Genomic DNA, 20471 nt, shown 5'->3' with positions numbered 1-20471 from the left:
GATTCAAATTATAAATGTTTATACTCCACATTCACCCCCCCCCCCCCAATCTAACCTGGTTATAAAGATTCAGTCTTCTTCTTAATACATTCTTACATGTGTACAGTAGCAAATTTTGAATCATTTCTTGATTGCTTTTTCTCTCGTGATTCACATTTACATTTTGGAAATTGCTTAATTCAATTTTTAAGATTTATAAACAAAATGTTATATGCATCACTTCCATGTGTATTCGCCTATTTGGGGCAATTGTAAAGTCTCCTAAACAAAGCAGTGACATCAGTAGGCTAGGATTTACCCACATGGATCAAACACTACTGTATAACATATGAATAAGATAAAATACATTATTATTTCTAGTTCTAAAATGTCAGGGTGTCTCCAAGGGGGCATAATCTACATACAATTTTATGCGCAATGACACAAAGAGCAAAAATAAATTATATGGTTTAGGGATGAAAATCTCAGATCTCAGAAGTTAACAAAATATACAGTGTATCATATCATTCCCTATTTCATAAAGGCAGGGGGGGGGGGTGTTAAAGACAACACCTGGGGGTCATTAATGTACTTTACACCATTTGATGCATCATAATGACATTGTGGCACTTATGCGGCGTTTTTCCTTTGATGACTGGTGTACAATAATTTCCAATACTTGTCCTTTACCCGAGTAGGCGTGGCATATCACCGTACAATAACTTTAGAATCTACACGTTATTGTACTGTATGAAAGACTGCATGGTGATTGTACCGTACAATAAATTTTGAATTATTGTACAGTGAGAAAAAAGCAAACTAACACAAAATTTATGCTTTAATCAATTTCATAACAACTCTAAACTACATAAACACCTGAACAGCTGCTGAACGTCCTTGTGTAATTTTTAACACAGACAACATAAAATTCAACAAAAAATAGAAAAATATAAGTTTCGTGTAGTTAAACAACCTATCTGGCTTAACTACTATCTATACTTTAAAACTGAAACGTAATGTTGCAGTTTTTAAATTCTCCAAATGGGAGTCTAGGCCTCTTGCTCATGGGCTCCTCTTCGCTATGGACAGTTGCTGATGTTTCCGGAAAAACGGAACACTCGGAAATATTAGGAGTGGATTCATCTGCAGGAGTCGCAATCGAGTTATCGGTACACTCGTTGGGCGGATCCAAAATCTTGGACACATTAGCTTCCATTTCCGCACTGGACCTTTTGTATTTACGGACCCCTGCTTGTGAGCGATGACCAGTACGATTCATTATCTGTTGTTCCTCTACACCAGACAAATATAGCTGGGTCGCGCAAGTGCGTTTGCCGCTATGATTCGAATAATTTCCCTGTAAACCGCCTTCCGTACAGATGACGCGCATGAAACTTTTCAGCTTGTTAATTCCCACTGCTTGATTTCCATACCGGATCGGCACATCAGATGTTGCGGGTAGTGGTCTCCGATAGAATGTTCCTTGGCGTCCGAGAGAATCCAGATATAAATCGAAATAGTCAGCAATGCATCTCTCCCCTATATAATGAAAAGTAATTCATAAGTAAATGCAAGTTGAACGAGCGAGTAAGCTAGCGTAGAGAGAGAGAGAGAGAGAGAGAGAGATTTCTCTTACCGGACTGGCAGTGATGTTTAATAGTCTTGTTGCACACATTCAGCTGTCCGAGCCCTCCTTTGTATGTTTTGGTTTTCCGACCTGTAAACTGAATAAACTTCCCCAGCTTGTCTGATCCAATAGTAAACTGTTCGCATTCCAAATTATGATGTTCGTCGCAACCACGTAGACCAAATATTTTGCATGCGTAAAAGAAAATAGTTTTCTGAAGTTGTTCCGCATTTTTCTTTCCAAACACTCCGACATCCCACAACTTAGCCTCATCCTCTGGTAAAATAGGATCAGCCTGCTTTGTGGTACAGCCTATGCCCAGTTCAATCAGCGACTTCATTTTTGCATCTAGAACTTTCCGAAATTCGATAAATGTTGTGTTTTTTTCGTCTAAAAAGTTTTTATCGTACACACCTTTGTCTCGCAAAAATCGCAGGAGTCCGCATGAAATCAAGTACAGACTCTTAGGGGGATAATCCTTACCGTCCTGCCGTCTAGCTTCCACTATAAAGCGTTGTAGCCAGTAATTCATTTCCTCGCTGCCCTGGAATTGAAGTTCTGGAATAGTTTCGGATCTGCCGGTTCTCCATTTTTCAAACACATTGACCGCCCACTTAGTGTTCTGTTTAGTGTTAATGTTTTCCTGACTTTCAATTAACGATTTCAGGTCACTTTCCGTCACAGGGGTTGCGAAGCGATCACCCGATGTGGTCGGCATTTTTGTAACGTTTTCATTTTCACCCAAAAAGTTCCAATCCAGTTGAAATTCACCATGATCCAATCCTGTTTCGTACTCTGCAAGCGTCTGGGTAAGGCTCATGTTAAGCAATCCGTCGAAAGCTTCCATTTCGTCACAAACTTGAGATAATGTCAAGTCGTCGATCTCTTCAATTTTGAATTCATCGTCGAGAAAATCTATGTCCATCTTTCTAAGCGGTCTAAACTGAAATGCCGCGCGAAAAATTCCACTGCAGCTCGTGAAAGTAGGCGTGCCACAAATCATTTGCTGGACCAATCGTCATACAATAATTGCTGTATCTAGAAATAAAACGGGGTCGTGACCTCGTGCCCTTGCGGGCACTCGTCACGCCTCCGTTTCATTTCTAGATACAGCAATTATTGTATGACTATTAGTCCAACAAATATAACTTAGAAGATATTTTGTATTTTCCTGTTTTGTGGGGTCAGAACAGTCCCTAAGGTCATAACCTACATTGTTTTTAATGCATTATAATACATTAAGAAAGAAATACTCCTTCCTTCCTATTATAACTCATATAAAAATGATAAGTGTCTACACCTACTTACATGTAATACACAAATTTAATAAGAAATTGTTTATACAGGGTCAATATGGGGTCAACTCAATACTGCATGCAGTCTGACAAATGAAAAAAATAACTTTTGCAACTAAAATGACAGAAACTTTACAAATGCAATAGGATAGGTAACGATGATAAGCTTATTTAAATATTAAAAGATGATGATACAGTATGCTGTCAAAGGGAGATCACATTTAGAAAGTGAAAGTAGAACTTATAATATGTATGCTGGCATCTCATTATATTATGCTACTGCTACTACATGTATTATGCTTACCTAAATTGGTCAACATCATAATGATAATCCAATTAAAACACAATAATGAATTCCTTTAGCTGATCTTAATTAATCCTTTTCTGCATACGAAAAACACAGACATGCATGTATGGGTGTTGCTAAAACGCGGAACGGAAAACGGAACGGAAAGCGGAACGGAATGGAAAATATCATCACGTTAGGGTATAAACTGGCCAGAAACGATTTACATTGTATCTTTTATTTATATCTAATGAATGATTATCAACACGTTGTTATCTTATTAATATTCATATGAATGTCTATCAATTATAGCATTGTATTCACTCGGCTTTAGTTGAGTACGGAAACGGAAAAATCAAATGTTGACGAATTGTGAAACATTAACATGATTAAACGAGCAAATTAGCTATAACGTTTTACTTATTTTTCTTATATGGTATTGCTGGCATAACAGCGTAACGTACGCAGTTAGTGAAAGCGTTTTATGCGTGTTTTGAGTATTTTTATATTTCAAATATGATGTACATGTATATACTTACATCAAAATTGAATTTTCGGTGTTCTAGACGATCTTTTATCATACAGACAATACAGTATCATTGAGATGGAAGAAAAAAAAACCGTAGGACTGACGACATTAAAAATTAAAATACAGTTAACATTAAAATACCCGGTAATTTGTGAGACTAGTAATTTGTGAAACTAGTATTTTTAGCAATTCAATTTTGTTTACGTTTGCATTACTAAGCAGTTGTTTATTCCAGCAGCTATATACATATGATCCGAATAGAGAGCTCTAGAAGTTGCCTGGTTTGATTTTCCGATTATATATTGGGACTATAGTCTGTCGATCCCAAAATATTCATGCAGCACATTTGGACGATTTATAATGGAAAATGTTGACATCTTTTCTCCATTTGGAAGTCACTCAGAAGACCTTGCACAATTTTTCAACACTATCATCCGGTTCTGTTGAAATGCAAAACCCCGTAAACTTCTTTATTTTTAGCCGTGTATTTATACCAGCTGATAAGCTAGAGAGGACGTTTTAAAGAAAGAATAATGAGAATGTTTAATGCTTTTAAAAGAGAATTGCTTGAACCCTGAGGTATATATAAATATACAGCAAAAAGTGAATCGAGGATATTTTGGGACAGAATATAGTGGAATAAATATTCTTGAATAAATAATCTAATATTGCTAATCTTTCAAAAAAAATTAAAAAGGTACTTAAAGTATATCGTTTTAGCATGATTAACAAATCTATGAGGTAAATAACATTAGATAAGATTTTCCGTTTTCCCTTCCGTTCCGCTTTCCGTTCCATTTTCCGTTCCGCGTTTTAGCAACACCCATGTATATATACACGTGAACCCATCTAATCGAAGAGCTGGGTAAAACTAGTACTCGCTAATGAGACATGCAAACCTGTGTTGTGTACGTAACTTCAGACAAAGATCATTCATTTGTAACATGCATGTATTTTTATGACCTATTCTTCAAATCCACTTGCACTATTTTATTAGGTGAATAACAGCTTTAAGGTGGTGCAAGTAACCTGCATATTGTAATGTACATGTATACTTTCTATTGAGATAAACAATAAAGTATAATAAATATTGATTAAATATTTACCCCCCAAATAATGTTACCTAACATTGAAGCGCAATGGGTTTGAGCGTTTACATGTCTGTAAGAGCATTGGGGTCGAAGGTGTATTTTTTGGTAATTTTACAATTGATATAAATGAATTTTCATGGGGGGGGGGGGGGGTCTGGACCCCTCACTCCCACCCCTTCTCTAAATCTGTGCACACGGTGATGTTCATGTAGGCACACAGAAGCAAATCTAAAACCGGCAACCGCCACGGGGAGGGGGCATAATTTAATTTTTAATTTTGTTTGTAATAATTATGTAGACCATTATACTTTCTATGACATAAAATGTTAAGATTATTGATTAACTAAAAATTCACTGCAAACAGTTCTACCCCAAATTGCACATAAAGTGCTGCTCATGTCACGATGTGTATTATCATATGGGAAGAGATCTCATCCTTCAGTTATGAAAATTATAAATTTTAATTGTATTACCGGAGCTTGCATAAAGCCTTCATTTTTAATTAAACTGGTACAACAGTGTTATTTAGGGGCAAACACATGGTGCGGGTATTACTGTCTAATGACAGCATCTAGTTCTTATTTGCTAGACCAAGGACTGAATGAGATAAAGCAGACTCATAAAGTATGAATGAGAATTCGAAGATACAGCATATACTGTAGAAGATGATGACCCCTACAAGCGTCCAATGAATGCGAATTTAAGATACAGCATATACTGAAGAAGATGATAACCCCTACAAGCGTCCAATGAATGAGAACGTACAGCAAATACCAATGTTTAATTTTTTTTTTCTAATATCATTAAATTTTTATAAACATTGTTTAATTTTTTATTTAATCAAAACAGGAATTTTTGTGCAATAGTTATAACCGCAAATCGTAATTTGCAGGCATGACCCTCATATCAATCCCGTATATGGGTCAAATCCTTTATGAATGTGTATCAAGGCGTCTGTACACGGCTTCATGGTAAAGTTTAATCTACCGTTTTGGGGTCAAATTCTTTATCAGTGTATCAATCTTTTCGTGATGAATCGTCATTACTGTACAGAGTCGTCTGTTCATGGTGAGATTTAAGTCTGTTCACAGACCTGTAGTGAAATGTAATCTTAAAATCTTTTTGTAGTGAAATATTACACTGTCATCGCATTCGGGTAAAAAAAATATCTGACGTCTGTAGCACGCCAGAGTATTCAATGAAGCCTAAGAAGTATTAGTGTTGACTAAATGTTCTGATGTGTAAGGTTACTCACTTATCGAAGGTCAACTCGGGTCACAGAGTCGTGTATTTCTACGTCATACACCAAAGTGAACGAAATACGCAAACTGTGTCAACCATTGTTTACCTTAGTAAGTACACTGAAATGTGCTTATACAAGTGATCGCCCTTTGACCACTCGAATAGTATGCAGTAAACAAAGGTCACTTTGTCTCCATCGATTTCACATCGCATTTGATTTTAGCTAATTCATTGTTAAAAACCTTAATATCATAATTACCAATTTATTTATAAGATAGCACCTTATCCTCAGACTATTTACTTAAGACGTATCATATGACCTTTACAAGGGTATCCCTCATTCCTCTCTGTACCATTTGATATGGGGTATTCCCTTTCACTCATTGTTTTCTCCCCTAAGGGTATCCTATTACCTTTCCCATTGTTCCCAGAACAATAGCTCTATTGTTTAATATCCCCTGTATGGTCGCTATTACTACTGTTTTTCCTATTTGTTAACACAGAACCATCTCGAGCAAAATGCTCTTCATCTTCGTTTGCAATAGTTGATTAATTTTCGTTGTAGTAAGGATCAGCTATGACATCGAACTCGTAACTGTCTTCTGGTAATTCAACATTACGTTCCTCATTCTCAACAAGAAATCATATTGACGCAAGCGTCAAATGGGCCGCAAAAAATATAATTGTTGTATGAATCATTGGTTGTTTACATAAAAACACACCACAAAGAAGAAAATAAGAGTTGGTTGTTCTAATTTTTATGGTAGATTTTAATATACTTTCAGCAACTTGTGTTGAAGTTTAACATTTTACTATTATCTTAAAGAATCGATTTCGTTACTGTAAGCATTTCTAACGGAAATTGTATGATCATTGCCATAGTATAAAGTAATGGAGAACACATTGATTTGTACATTACTCTAATACAAAGTGCAACTCATCATTTTTCTCTTGGAGATTATGTATTTCAAACCATTTTGGGTTATTTTGGTTGCATTGTATTGAATGAAAACTTAATGTATTAGCATGATTTCAAGGGACTCATAATAAAATAAAAATTTATTAGTTCAAATTTCCCAGTCAATTCAAATTTTCATTTCTGTCATATTCTTGCGTAAATAATTGATATAATGTCATTTCATGAAATTTTCTACCACATTTTACATGGAAATATAATAAATACACACACAAACTCTTTTTATTTGACACGGCACATAGAAATTCAAAAATATCATTCATATAAAATTTAATGACATTCAGGTCTTTAATATTTAAGGTCTTTAGTATGTCCCGCATACCGATCCTGATGCATTGTTTTGAAAAGAATGAAGAACTCCGATATTTTCCGAATAGATTATAGTCTCGATAAAAACGCGCCAAATACGACAATTTACTAAGTTTGACCTACTTTTCATTTACGAGTAAAAGAAAAAATATGTGATATTTTCTAAAAGGCATAAAACATATTTCTACATGCAAATTGACTTTTATTCATAAAAATAAGCATAGTATTAATTCTAATAAAAAAGAACTATCCCGCAGAAACGCAGTAACAATATTTAAATGTGTATCAAATAACGGACCGCCTTCCGGCGGCCCGTAATAAAGTTAAAACTTTTGGGGGTCTGTTTTGAAAATTTTACGTTGAATAATGCAACATAATATGCAAGACAATAGTTGTTCATTGTACCAGGCCTTCTCTGATACCTTTTAATATTGTTATCAGCTTCTATAGCTGTTGAATTTGTTGGAAGCTCCTCTAATGATGAACAAGATTTTACAAGAACAACACGTTCGTCTGGAATACTTGTGTTTATGAAAACAAACTCTCTGGATGCCTTTCTTAAGGGCATTTGAAGAAGTATGTATGCTGCTTCTTGAGCTCCTAATTTGACATGAGACAGAAATACATTGCCAATTTTCCTCACTTGTTGTTGTATATCACTCCCATTATTTTGTGCTGCTTTGCAATCTTGCTGCAATAGAACTGACATTCCCTTTTGTCCTTTTGACATATACGAGACAACATAGGCAGCACACGAGTATGGGTCAACAATGTACTGGATATCCATATTAGCCTTCCATCACTTCATTAGAATCTCATTTTAATTATTTACACGAATCTCTGCAATGCCTCTTTTTAGGAAAATTTTAATTTTATCTGGTGGAATTCTTGAGCGAATGGCCAAAATATAATCGTCCATACATAAGGAAAGTTTGTCTAGGAATTCTTCGAAGGAAAGTGCAGTATTTGTTCCAAGTTTGAAGGATTCAATCACTTCAATTATCTTTAAGTAATATTTAGAGGCTTTAATGAAATGGGGTGAATCTTTTCCCAGTCCATTTAATAATCTTGTTTTATCCATAGGGGGTATTGGGAAACCAAACCTACATATTAATTCGCCCTTTTTACGACAAGTGCTTCCATGTCTTAGACTGGATAGCCTGCCCTTGATTCCAAACGCTGCCACTAGGAAATTCAAGGACAGGTAACCACCACCGCCATGACAATGGGAAAACTCACTGCGACCTCGCGCAGGGTATATGCGCACACTAAAAATAAATCGGAAAAAGAAGTGGCAGGCGCAGGCGGATCAAAGAAAAAAGAACGTTTAAGAAGAATTAAACATTATTTGACAATTTTATTAAATTGACACGAACAAATTAATATGTTGACACCGTTGACTACGATTATGTGGGTATTGTAAACATTTTAAACATAATCGGAAATGTTGTATAAATATATACGTAAGTCATAATTGGGTCAGCAGACTCTGCCTAATAAACTTGATATATGGGGCTGCTGAAGATGTTAATGGTCCGATTTCGCACCATTCTCGCAAAGGTCTGATAAATATAAGCACATAGTTCTGAAATTGACAGATTTATTTTAATTGAATGGACCGCACAGGCTACACACAGAAAACGTACACACCTTTGAAAAATCAGGCAATAATGGTAAAGAATGGAAAAATGTACACCACGTAAGTTAGGAACTACTAAAAAATGTTTAGTTTACGGAAATTTTCCAAAGGAGATTAGAAAAGTTAAATCGGCTAGAATCCGAGAACAAAATTTAAAGCACCTTTTACTAAAATATGGAGGTATTAACACAGAAAGCGGGATCGTGTGTAGAAATTGTTTTTTAACGTTAGATAATTTGGATAAAAAATGCCAAGGATTTTATGAAAACTGTCAAAAAATACCATTAGTTCAAAGATACGATGCAAAAGGATGGCATCTTCTCCTGCTGTCGAAAAAAGACCTCAATAGAGAAACCTCGGTGACAGTTTTACTAAGTCGGCACATACATGCCTGTTTCCAACGGAGCAAGGAGAGTCCGGACCTGAAAAAAATGCTCATGTGTTGAGAGGTAAATAAGTGGTATTAAATTTAAATTTAAACGCATTTACACTGAATCGCCTCATTAATATGGCACTAATATATATAAGAATTAATTTACTTGAATCCGCTTTTACCGATGAAAACATCGAAACAGATATTAGCACGACGGCTCACGATGATGGAAATTACTGTAGCAGCAAAATTCCCAGATTCAAAAGAGCAAAACCTGCCGTCTTTCAAGAAGCATCCAACATAATTCATATAGAACATAGCTTTACAGGATATGTTCCTGTTTCAAATTTATCATATCATTCTAAAATCGAGGATCTCTGTAAAGACATTTGTCCCTTCAAATACGACATTGTATCTGAGTAAGATTTTGACTTATTGCTAAGTGCCTGTAATACCAAATCCATACAAGAAATTTCAACAACATTCATGAAAATTGACAACTTAAAAAATGCATTCATAGGAATTCCGATGAAAAATGCAGACCAGTCTGTGAGAAGTTTAGGTGGCAAGGGACAGTTTTTTTTATACAATTCATTGTAGCCAAGGGATGCATGTCTTCGGAACTCTGTAACTAGAATTTCCTCAGTTCCCATTCAGCACAAATACCTTTAATTCACTCTTTATAAGGCCAATCACCAATTTCTGAAGAAAATTATTAGTCAAAACCTGTAAAATTCTCTATATACTGGTTTTTATGAGATTTTGACCCTTTCATATTTTGCTAATTTTTCATGATTTTCAGCTTTTTAGACCTCCCCCAGCTAATTCCCTGCAGAGGGTTGACCTTCCGTACCGCGTGCATGTTGCACTATCACATATCAGAAACTTACCGGTGTATAGTTTACAATGTCCCATCCACCTACTTTTCGTGTTATTTTACCTCCCGTCTGTAACTTGCAATTTCACTGTGTAAAGTCAGCACAACAGTCATAGCCGCAGGTTTCGCATTTTACTTCTGATTCTCATGTACCTAACATAAGGGGCCTACATATTGCATATCAATTTCAACAACAGACACCCTTCTAACTAATGATAATCATTAAAAATCATTTCATGAATTTTAGCAACACTCATAAGCCTTCAAGTACAGCAACTCTCAATTTTACAAAAATATTGACGGGTACTTTATTCGAAACTGTCCCTTGCTACCTTAAGTAATCGCAAACATTTATTTGTGAGTAAAAGTCGACAGATGATTTGAAAAATTCCCAATGGTGTGAAATTGTTACGGAATTTCAAAAGAAATTTCCCGAAATATTTAGTCTAGTCATTTCCATTATGCTTCGTCCAGAGGACTTACGCTGTTTCACAAAAGTCCAGTCCGTGCTTCCAAAGGTAGCCATGATCTATGGAATAATAGCGCAAGCAAGAAATGTAGAGCTGAGTCATGTGCAAAGAGTGATGTCAATGGTTCTTGTAGACAACATTTGTGATCAAAAGGTATTAAAACTGCAAAATAATTGGGGGGGGGGGGGGGGGGCTCTTTGCATATTTTCGGTTACTTAACTCTTAAAAACAAATATTTAAGTCAGTTTGCTAATAAACATGTTTGAGATTGCATTTACAAAACATTTTGATGAACTTGTTTGTAGGTTTTCGATCGTCTGCAGAGGGTTGGTATCTGTCTTAGCTACGCGAATAGCTTAAGACTTGTAGATCAAATAGGACGCCATTTCAACGACGAGTTGATTGATCTGATCAGAGAGGGTAGAAGATTTAGAATTGTGGGAGACAACAAAAATTGGAAAGTAGATGTCCATGACCACAGATTAGAGAACAAGGACAAGTTCCACCATGTCTTCGGTTCCGCGATCCTAGTACAGAACATCAAATTCGATCATCTCAGTAACAATTTCCCCCAAAGAGATTTTAGAACAACCCCCGTACACTGCTTCTTGCCATCAGAAGCAGATATGCTGGAAACAAAGAAGAACTATGTTATTCTAATATCACGAGTTGCATTCAAGTTTCTACCTTACTCTGAACAATTCAAGACCGTTCTTCAAAAAGACATCAGCAAGCCATGCAGTTTTCAACTAAAAGAAAAACAAACACGTTATCCCAATGCCAGTCTTGTTTAGAAATGAACAATATTATCAAGATGTAGTACATATTCTTGAATTTTACACCAATTCAATGGTCGAGGCCTACAACCAAGCTGGCAGGGAAGTAAGCGAAGAAACAACAATTCATATTGGGGGAGACCAATTTACCCGAGAAAGATTTTCTGGAGCAAAGGCCATGCGAGCTCATGATGAAAATCCGCAGGACAGGTTTCAAATTTTAACACCAATATCATTTGAATTTTTCCATATGCAGATGAATTATTTGAATATGGTTTTCAAAATACTCTTTAATTCATCAAGTGTGCAGGAACTCGGGACACTTAGATCTTTACAGAATAGATTAAGTCGAACGAAAATAGGGGAAATCTAAACGACAACTATGACAACAACAAAGACTTCATATCAGTTGTGGACGCCTACATCATTGAGTGCCTAATGGAGTATTTTGGAATGGAAAATCAGCTTTCCGTCTCTACTAAACATGTTCCTGTAGAGTTTACATGTGACGAGGAAAAACAATCTTGGTTTTATTCCTCGGTCATGGAAATGTTGAACAAATACATTTTCCCTAAGAGGCAGTATCCCAATGGAAGCGAAGAACAGGTCATAGGTATGGGTTGAATTCTATTATAATTGTGTATCTATCTTACATACTAATAATTAAAAACAAAACAAGCAAAAAAATGACACAAATATCTAAAACATTTATTTTTATCTTAACTATTTTTCAGTGGACGTTCGGAACGGTCATTCAAATAAAACTTCCAGATGGTAAAGAACTTACGATCAAGATCCCTAAAAAGCAGCAACCAAAGCCTGATTTTACGCGAATTTATACCGTGTGAAATATGGATTCTTTATTGCAAAGGCTTGCTAAAGAATTTGTGGAAGTTGACGACCATTTGGATTTATCTAATAAGGCGGCAAATATCCCGATTAATATCGTCAGTCCTCAAAATACAAATACTCCGTTAAAGAAACCGCTATCTGTCCGGAGATAAAAAATAAAATTGAAGATAATGGAAGATTTTGTTTCCCAAAGCCTCAATTCCATTTATTCAGAGTTAATGCGGTTTTGTCCAATTCTCTGCAGTTGTGGAAATTTTAAACCAACTTTAGCGGCAATATTTAAAAGTTTCATGTCTAACGATTTAGAAGATTTTCTTTAGGAATATTGTGAATGAAAAACTTATGGATTACAACTTGAGAATGTTTGAGCTAACATGTACCTGAATATTAAAGCATATTTAAGTAATGCATCTGCTAAAGCTTTTATGAAAGTGATCAAGGGGCATATTAGTTATTATGATTGTGAAAGGTTCACAATTAAAGGATATTCGATAATTAACCGAATTATTATTTCCATTAACAAAATGTTTATGTATTCAAAAGACGCATGTTTCTTAACGACTGATGGATGGTGTACTGCAATCACCAAACAAGTCGACATCCAGTAACAGGTGTTCGTTACAGTCAATACAAGCGTATTTGTGACTTTGCTAATATAGGTATCGTTCCGGTGAAGTGACCATAGTTTGTACTGCTCTATGACAGAAGACCTCGCTAAGGAATAAATAAAAGATGCCATCAATGAAGAATTAACAACTGGAGGAGAAATGCAGCCCAATCAGACGTCGTTGCTATTGGTCAAACACATCATCGTGTTGTTGGTTTGGCTGTGGTAACTAGACAAGGTGATCCTCTTAGCAAGCGTCATGAAATCAGGGAAGTTGAACATTTTTATCAACATTTTGATGAAAATGACACATCAATCAACATCCATGGACATGACAGAAATGCAAGTGTTAAAAAATATCTTGCGGTACATCAACCACAAGTAACCAATGCAAGCGGTCCTCAGAAATATATGGGTGTTACTTGGCATCCTCATCTTTCAGATTAGCTTGCATCAATTGAAACGCATACATATTATGCAATGAAAAATTGCCAAGGTTCCCCTGTGAAGTTGCGACAATGTCTATATAATATTGTTGAGCACTATAAGAACAACCACCAGAATTGTTCTGTGGAATCAAGATGCAGAAGAGACCCAAATTATGAACCATCAAAGAACATCCTAAGTGATTCTGAGGTAGAAAGAATTCTTAAGACAGAGATTCATAAACTATAAATATACAAGACACCAGAGGATTATGTGAACTGCATTGACACGCATTATGTTGAATCTTTTAACAATGCCCTATCATGATAAAAGAATAAAATTTGGTTATGAGGAGTATAAACGGAGGTCAAACATGGCTGTCCTAGACTGGGATGAAAATGTGGACCGAGAAAACTCATCAATAAGTAACTTGTACGGCGACCACGATCTCGATCTGGGTACAAAAACCGTGAACCGAAAACAAACAAAATGCATTCGCTTTGTGGGACAGAATTATTGAAACTTTTTATGAAAGTGATTTGGTTAATTTTTTCAGTGATAAATCATTTCCTTAGATTATATGTCTATAAAATGTAAACAATTTTATGACAACTGTAAATTATACACAAATCAATAATTATTTATAATGATTTGTTTACCTTTAAAACATGTACATATAAACAGTATGAAATTTTCCATCAACAATATGTTTTCGTACACTCCAAACATTGGTAGTAAAGTCTGAGGCTACCGAAAATGAGTAGTCAGTAATATGTGTTATCAGATAAGCCATGTGCTTATCAGCTGGTGAGGAAAAGTGATGCTAAATATAACTATAACTTTGCTGCTTTCTCTTATCTTGATAAGCTCCTCCCATAGAAAATGCGGTAGTGACTACCGCTGCCTGGAATTTAAGACAGGTGAATTAATACATGTTGACTCCTCAATTTGTTTGCAGAGGTTTCCATTGAAGTGTTTCACAAACACGTCTTGTATTGGATCATTAGTTGTAATTGAAGCAGATGCATCATTATGGAATGGTTCATTTTGCAGGGTCCATTGCCCATCACCATATTTGTTGGAGAGAAAGTATAGCGATGGTGGTGTCTATGGAGCATCCTATGCTGCATCATCTGTTAGTCAATTTAGCAACATAAGCCCAATCAGTATACACGAAAAGCACATGAGTGTGTTGAGGAAGGACAAGAGCTTCATCTTGATGAAATATGTCACTCTTCAGGATGAAACTTTGAAGATTGGAATTCAATCAGTTGTAACTTTTGATATTTGAAATTGCATGTTTATTGTTTCACACTATTTGTTAGTTTAAATGTCTTGGCAATAGTTGAACAATTTAAGAAGTTATTGTCTTAAACGACAGCTATTTGTGAAGATGGATTCGGTTTGTCTTAAAGGCCGAATTAGAAAACACATATCTCAATTGGTACGGGGGTTGTTCGGACATTATTGAGACAAATCGATTATTTTCTTTTCTAAGCGACGAATTTTGGTGAAAATTGGCATAGACACTGAAGAAACACCAACAAATAATAAAACAAAGTAATATTAAAAGAATATTTAATATTTTGTTTACGACTGTAGATAAACAAGTCGGTGGTCGGGGTACCCGGCGCAGCCATGAACTCGGAGATTAAACAACTTAAACATCTACTTTATAAGTGTCCGTAGAATTACAGTTAATGATAACAGAAATCAAATTAAATATGTTAATTTTGCTATTCTTTGAGACTAACTGTTGATTAAGTTTCACTGATGTTCGAGTTGAAATACGGATATGGTACACATATATTTACCAAACAATAAAAATCTGACAACGACTTTACATTGAATTTTGACGTCAAGGCGGCGTAACGAAAACCATTAAACTGGTGGAAATCTCAGAAGAAGACCTTTTAAAGCCACGCAATTGCGTAAAAAACTATACGATGACAAGACAAGGTATAGAACTTCAGTTCATCATATTTTTTTCACTGTTGTCAACAGTTCTAAAATATGTAAAAAATGACTGCAGGAGACATTCACAGTAATTAGACATTCGGGTAAAAATAACTCGATTTTTTCTCTAAAAAAACAAGAATGAGAGAAAATGTAAATGATGACATCTTGAAATTAAAACAAAAGATGAGAAATAAAGAATAATTCTTATTTCAGTTCGTTTGTAAGGTGTTTAAAACACGGGAGCAATAAGAAGCGTTAAAATGACGTTTCGACAAGTTTGCGGTTGCGCCGGGTTACAGGACGAAGGCACTTTGGTCAGCTTACTAGGAATGATCTATTCATGCCATGAACAAGAAACTTTTCACATTGATAAACTCTATCCTGATTTACGTTTTGGTAAAATTTCAAGAGTTTATCTTTTTTACTAAAAGAATAAGAGAAAATGTCTCAATAATTTCCGAACAACCCTCGTATATAAAGGAAAACTAATGCATGTATCATTGATTTGTATGTATGATTGGTTCATCATTGGTGTGTCGAATGACAAGAATTTTTAAGAAATAAGACTGATTATAGATATCGTCTTACCTGAAGTAACAATGACAGATAACCTAATGGTATAACGTTTGCCTCAAGTAAGAGAGGAAAGATGTTTTCAATTTTAGCTTATGCACACAAAGAAGCCTGAGACGTTGAAGGAAGAGGTTATTAGATCTTTCCAGTGCCCTGTTACAATTGCAGAACTTGGAAGGATTAATTCCCTGAATGTTAAGGAAAGAGTTTCAGTGAAATGGGAGGTCACAAAAGTTATATCTCAGATGTCATTGATAGCTAATTTTTATGTTGTATTTTCATTTATTTTATAATTTTTATATTGATTTTCAAATATCTTTGGAATATATGATTAGCATTTTGATATCTTATTTTGTTCCATTATTAAAGATAAGGTAATTTAGTTATTTTGAGAAGGTGTTTCCACAGTTATGATCTATATATCGAAGTATTGATAATGGTTAAAATCATCTGAACAAGAGCTTATACTTTAGTTAAACTCTGTCCCGAGTTTTTGCTTCCACCACTTTTTGCTTGATATTTCAATAATTGTAAATACCTTTGTGCTAAAACTACGTTCATCCACTAAAATGAAAAATGTTCAGAGTATCTGTTTTGAAACGCACCCTCTACCGCTTCAGGTTTCAATACAGATCCCAAAATTGAAGGTCTAAGGAAATTTTGCATTGCATCAGCCATTAATAACCCTGATGATAACGTTAAAAAATTGCGCAATGTATCCCGAGTACTTCCGAATGGAGAAAAGATGTAAACATTTCCCATTATAAATATCCGTAAGAAATTTGTTTTCGTTCCTGTGAAATTTTATGAGTGAAAAGGGATAATTGTTCAATGAAAATATATTGCATATATTCTCTTTCATCGATTTCAATTGTATTTCTTTCACAGGTATTTGCATTTTTGTTAAATTAGTGATTATTGTAAATAATAACTTTAATGTGACGTGTTGTGTTTATCTGTTGGTTTGTCTCACTTGACACTGTTCCATACTTTGTTAATGTAATCTCCTGAGGTCTATGTTTACCCTAACCCTTATTTTGTACTTCTAGTCCAATCAGATGTGTTCAATTTGTCACGTGTCTCTTATTGATCTGTTTATTTTGAACAGGAAGCCACGCAATTGCTGTGCAGTGGAATTTGTATATTACTCAGTCTACGATCGAAGTTTTTCATCGACCGTTTCAGGAGGCCTCTTAGAGAAGCATAGATGTTACTCTAACATCGTTGAGCCGAAAACGGTGAGTGTTGGCGTAGTCATTTACGCTACATTGTATCTGTTTTGGTTCGCCAGTTTAGTGCGCAATCGGGTTAGAACAGAATATGGAGATGGATCACAACATGGACAACTCTAGTTTCCTCAGTGTGTGCTTAATTGGGCATTCATCTGTCCCACGTCTTCAGCGTTTTATGCAGACTAACTCGCAATTAGGGAATTTAAAGTTAGACTCGGATTATTTTAATGAATTCACATGTGCACGATGAGGTTTACGAGTGGCTACCAGCCTTTGTGAGTTTCCCAACAAAACCACACATGTGCCTTATTCAAATAGGAGAGAATGACTTATTGCGTAGTGACCACTGATATTCTATCCTTTAAACCCTATTTACATGAAGGAGTAGGTATTCCAATCATGATTGTTGGACAATTATTGCGCCGCCAGCCTTGAGCTTCCTCAAGGGACTTCAATGTGAAAATTGTCGAGACCAATACAATGTTCCAACCAGGAGGGAGTCTATGTTTGGCATCACAGGGGTTTTTGGAGTGATCTGAATTACCTCTGCCACGATGGAGTTCATTTACTATGCCCAAAATAATCCGTTCATGTTGTGACAACGTCTCCAATGCACAGATATTGGCGCAACATACACTCAGCATTACTGCACCTCAAACCAAAACTGAGGCCAGTATAAGTTTCTGTTTTAGTATGCAAGTCTGAAGACTGGCTTAATGCGTAATCTTGTTTCTTCTTGCACAGTTATTTTAATTGGCAAAATGTGAATCATTTGACTTTATAGGACCATATGTATAGTCTTAACCTTCAAATGTGTGCTCAAAGAAATTCAAGAATTACAGTTTGCATATTTTAACATTGTGGCATCTTTCATTTTGTATGCTGGATCATACAAATGTACGCAGAACAAAATAAAAATTATGCAGTTTATAAGGCATGTTATGATATCTTGTTCATTTATGCAGGACCACATGTATTATACATTTTACTATGTGTTCAATTGATTACTTCATAACTAATACAGGACTATATGCACGATACTCTGGTTATTGAACATGACTATATTTTATTTTGTTATGCGGGACCATACGCATTTAACTTCAGATTAATGAGCATTGTATAAACATATCAGATATACTAAATTCTATGTGGGACCATACACATGGCTATATGACTATCATCTGCTGCACAATTCTTCATATCTGCAATGCTTTGGCATTTTCTACAATTTTATTTTTGTAATCAAATGGTTACTTCTGTAATGTTGATAAATATACATGTTCTTTATTAAAAATGTATTTTCCAGATCTTCTTAAAAAATATTTCAATAATATAGATGCGTGTACTTTAATGAAAATATATACAGTATTCCAGATCCTCAGGAGATGAAATGATCCAGGATTGGTTATTTATTTTTTAAACCTATAAACTTTTAATGTATTTACAGATTGACTGCACCAGAAGAAAGGCAAACGATATATTGGAGAATGTCATGTCCTATTCTAAAAAATGAGAAATATTTGGAAAACGACACACTTTTATTACGTTTTGCCTGTGATGGGGCCAAAATTTCAAAAAACTAACTCCGTAAGAGGAGTTTTTATTCTCATACAAAGGAATTCCCTTCCGGAAGATGTCAAAGGTATAAGCATGTCACCAGAGGATGAATTTACATTATTTTTTTTTACATTGGTATATTTAGTTCCTTGCTTCAATTTTACCAGTATACACCAAATCTAATAATATAGTTATTATTATTAAAATATATTTCACATTATTTAATACTTTAAGGTGATAAAAGCAGACCAGTGCTTGAAAATTTGGTGACAGAGACATTTCAAGAAATGAATTTTCCTTTATTATTAACATGCGGAACAGTTGCTAATAAGAGTTTATTGTAACATTGTCCATAGTTTGCTTTTTTAAAGTCATATTTTCATTATATTATGTCACCAAATTTTGAAAATTTCAAGGATTATTACATGGAAAGCACTTTCAATAATAATATGGATCAATGGGGCCTATGTCAGTACTTTTGTATGTGGTGCTACTGCTATAAGGAACAGATATGCGATTTCAGTTGTAAGTATACAACATTATCAATCTTAAAAATGTACAATTCTTAAAACCTTTACATCACATTACAAACTTCCATTTCAATTTTAGTTCCCTCATGGCCAATTCAAAGATGCCCATTAGAACAAGTGAAGAACTTGTCAGAAAACACCTTTGAGTACAAGGAAAAAGACTTATGTCCATTCATTCCTTATGATGACATGCCTGTTGATGACCTTCATCTTCGGATAAGGATTTCTCACAAACTTTTTAACCAGGTAGCAAAAATAATTTGTTATATTCTGATGATCAAAATGCACCGAGTTATTAAAAGTTAGACTTTATCAAGACTGATACCAAATGTTCCTGTAATTTAAGGCAGTGAAAATATATTCATACACAAGTGTAATTAATTATAGATTATAATACATGTAATGCACATTGTTTATTTTTAGGTTGTAACGTGGTCCATTGCTCAGAAAACTGAAGATGATCTATGTAAAGAGCTTAGAAGGATAGGTGTTTCCTTTAAGATATGGGAAGAGAAAGGGGACGACAAGTTGAATATAAAAGTCAAGAAGTGGTCGCAACCAAATGGTAAGATTTGGCAATGTATTATTACAATTTTTGTTTGTAACTTTTCTGATGATAACAAATGGCTTTGTTGGCTATATGATTTATTTTCAATTATTTTTTATATAAGGAGATGACTTGAGAACAGTTATTCATAAAATGCGGTTGGCCAATGTTCATAGTGATCAAAGAACCGCCGTTATACGAATGTTGAGAGCCTTACAATAAGCCAGCTAAAAGATGAACTCAGGCAGAGGATTCGACAACAAGGGAAAAAAGTGTGTTTTAGTTGCTCGATTTAAAGAAGCAATAGGAAGCAAAACAAAGGTTTGTTAAAATTCAAAATATATTAAGTCAAATATAACTTATGTATATAGACTTGTAGACGTCTACTTACTTTTTCTGGCTACATCTCCAGTAACTCTATTCCTCCTTGATCTTGTGAAAGTATAAAAAAATCCAAGCAGGACCAAGGATGTTTGCACTGGTTGGTGTGCATAGTTGAGGACGTTCCTCTTCCACGCCAGCCCAGCGACATCTTCGTTATATATAAAGCTCACATATGAATTGTTAATTCACAGTTTTATTGAATATAAGTTGAATGCTTGTACATACTAATAATGAGAGCATGTTATATTAGTATAATTCATTTTGTTCAAGCTTGCATTTCTCTACATATCCTATTCAAGTTCCAAATTATAACACTTGAATTTATGCTAGACTAG

The 20471-nt window shown here is 34.9% G+C and overlaps 1 protein-coding gene and 1 long non-coding RNA gene across 2 annotated transcripts; one reads left to right on the top strand and one right to left on the bottom strand.

Annotated features, from left to right (window-relative positions):
* Positions 1–605: 605 nt before the first annotated feature.
* LOC136269907 (uncharacterized protein KIAA1958-like) lies at positions 606–2749 on the bottom strand. Its single transcript, XM_066065744.1, has 2 exons — positions 1616–2749; positions 606–1518 (listed from the first exon to the last, which is right to left on the bottom strand). Exons 1-2 carry the CDS (start codon positions 2607–2609, stop codon positions 980–982), a joined length of 1533 nt encoding a protein of 510 aa, XP_065921816.1. The 5' UTR covers positions 2610–2749; the 3' UTR covers positions 606–979.
* A 16293-nt stretch (positions 2750–19042) lies between these two features.
* On the top strand, positions 19043–20150 carry LOC136273650 (uncharacterized). Its single transcript, XR_010711839.1, has 3 exons — positions 19043–19451; positions 19629–19770; positions 19877–20150. It is a non-coding gene; the product is annotated as an uncharacterized lncRNA (long non-coding RNA).
* The last annotated feature ends 321 nt before the right edge of the window (positions 20151–20471 follow it).

The sequence above is a fragment of the Magallana gigas genome, chromosome 1 (assembly GCF_963853765.1).
Source record: "Magallana gigas chromosome 1, xbMagGiga1.1, whole genome shotgun sequence".
In the NCBI taxonomy this organism is placed as follows: domain Eukaryota; kingdom Metazoa; phylum Mollusca; class Bivalvia; order Ostreida; family Ostreidae; genus Magallana; species Magallana gigas.
The sequence above is the reverse complement of the archived record's forward strand: the minus strand, read 5'-3'. Positions and strand labels throughout refer to the sequence as shown.

Coding starts and splice junctions, on each gene's coding strand:
- LOC136269907 (XM_066065744.1), bottom strand. CDS start 2,609: ATGATTTGTGGCACGCCTACTTTCACGAGCTGCAGTGGAATTTTTCGC. Junction 1,519..1,615: donor TAAACATCACTGCCAGTCCG/GTAAGAGAAATC, acceptor TTCATTATATAG/GGGAGAGATGCATTGCTGAC.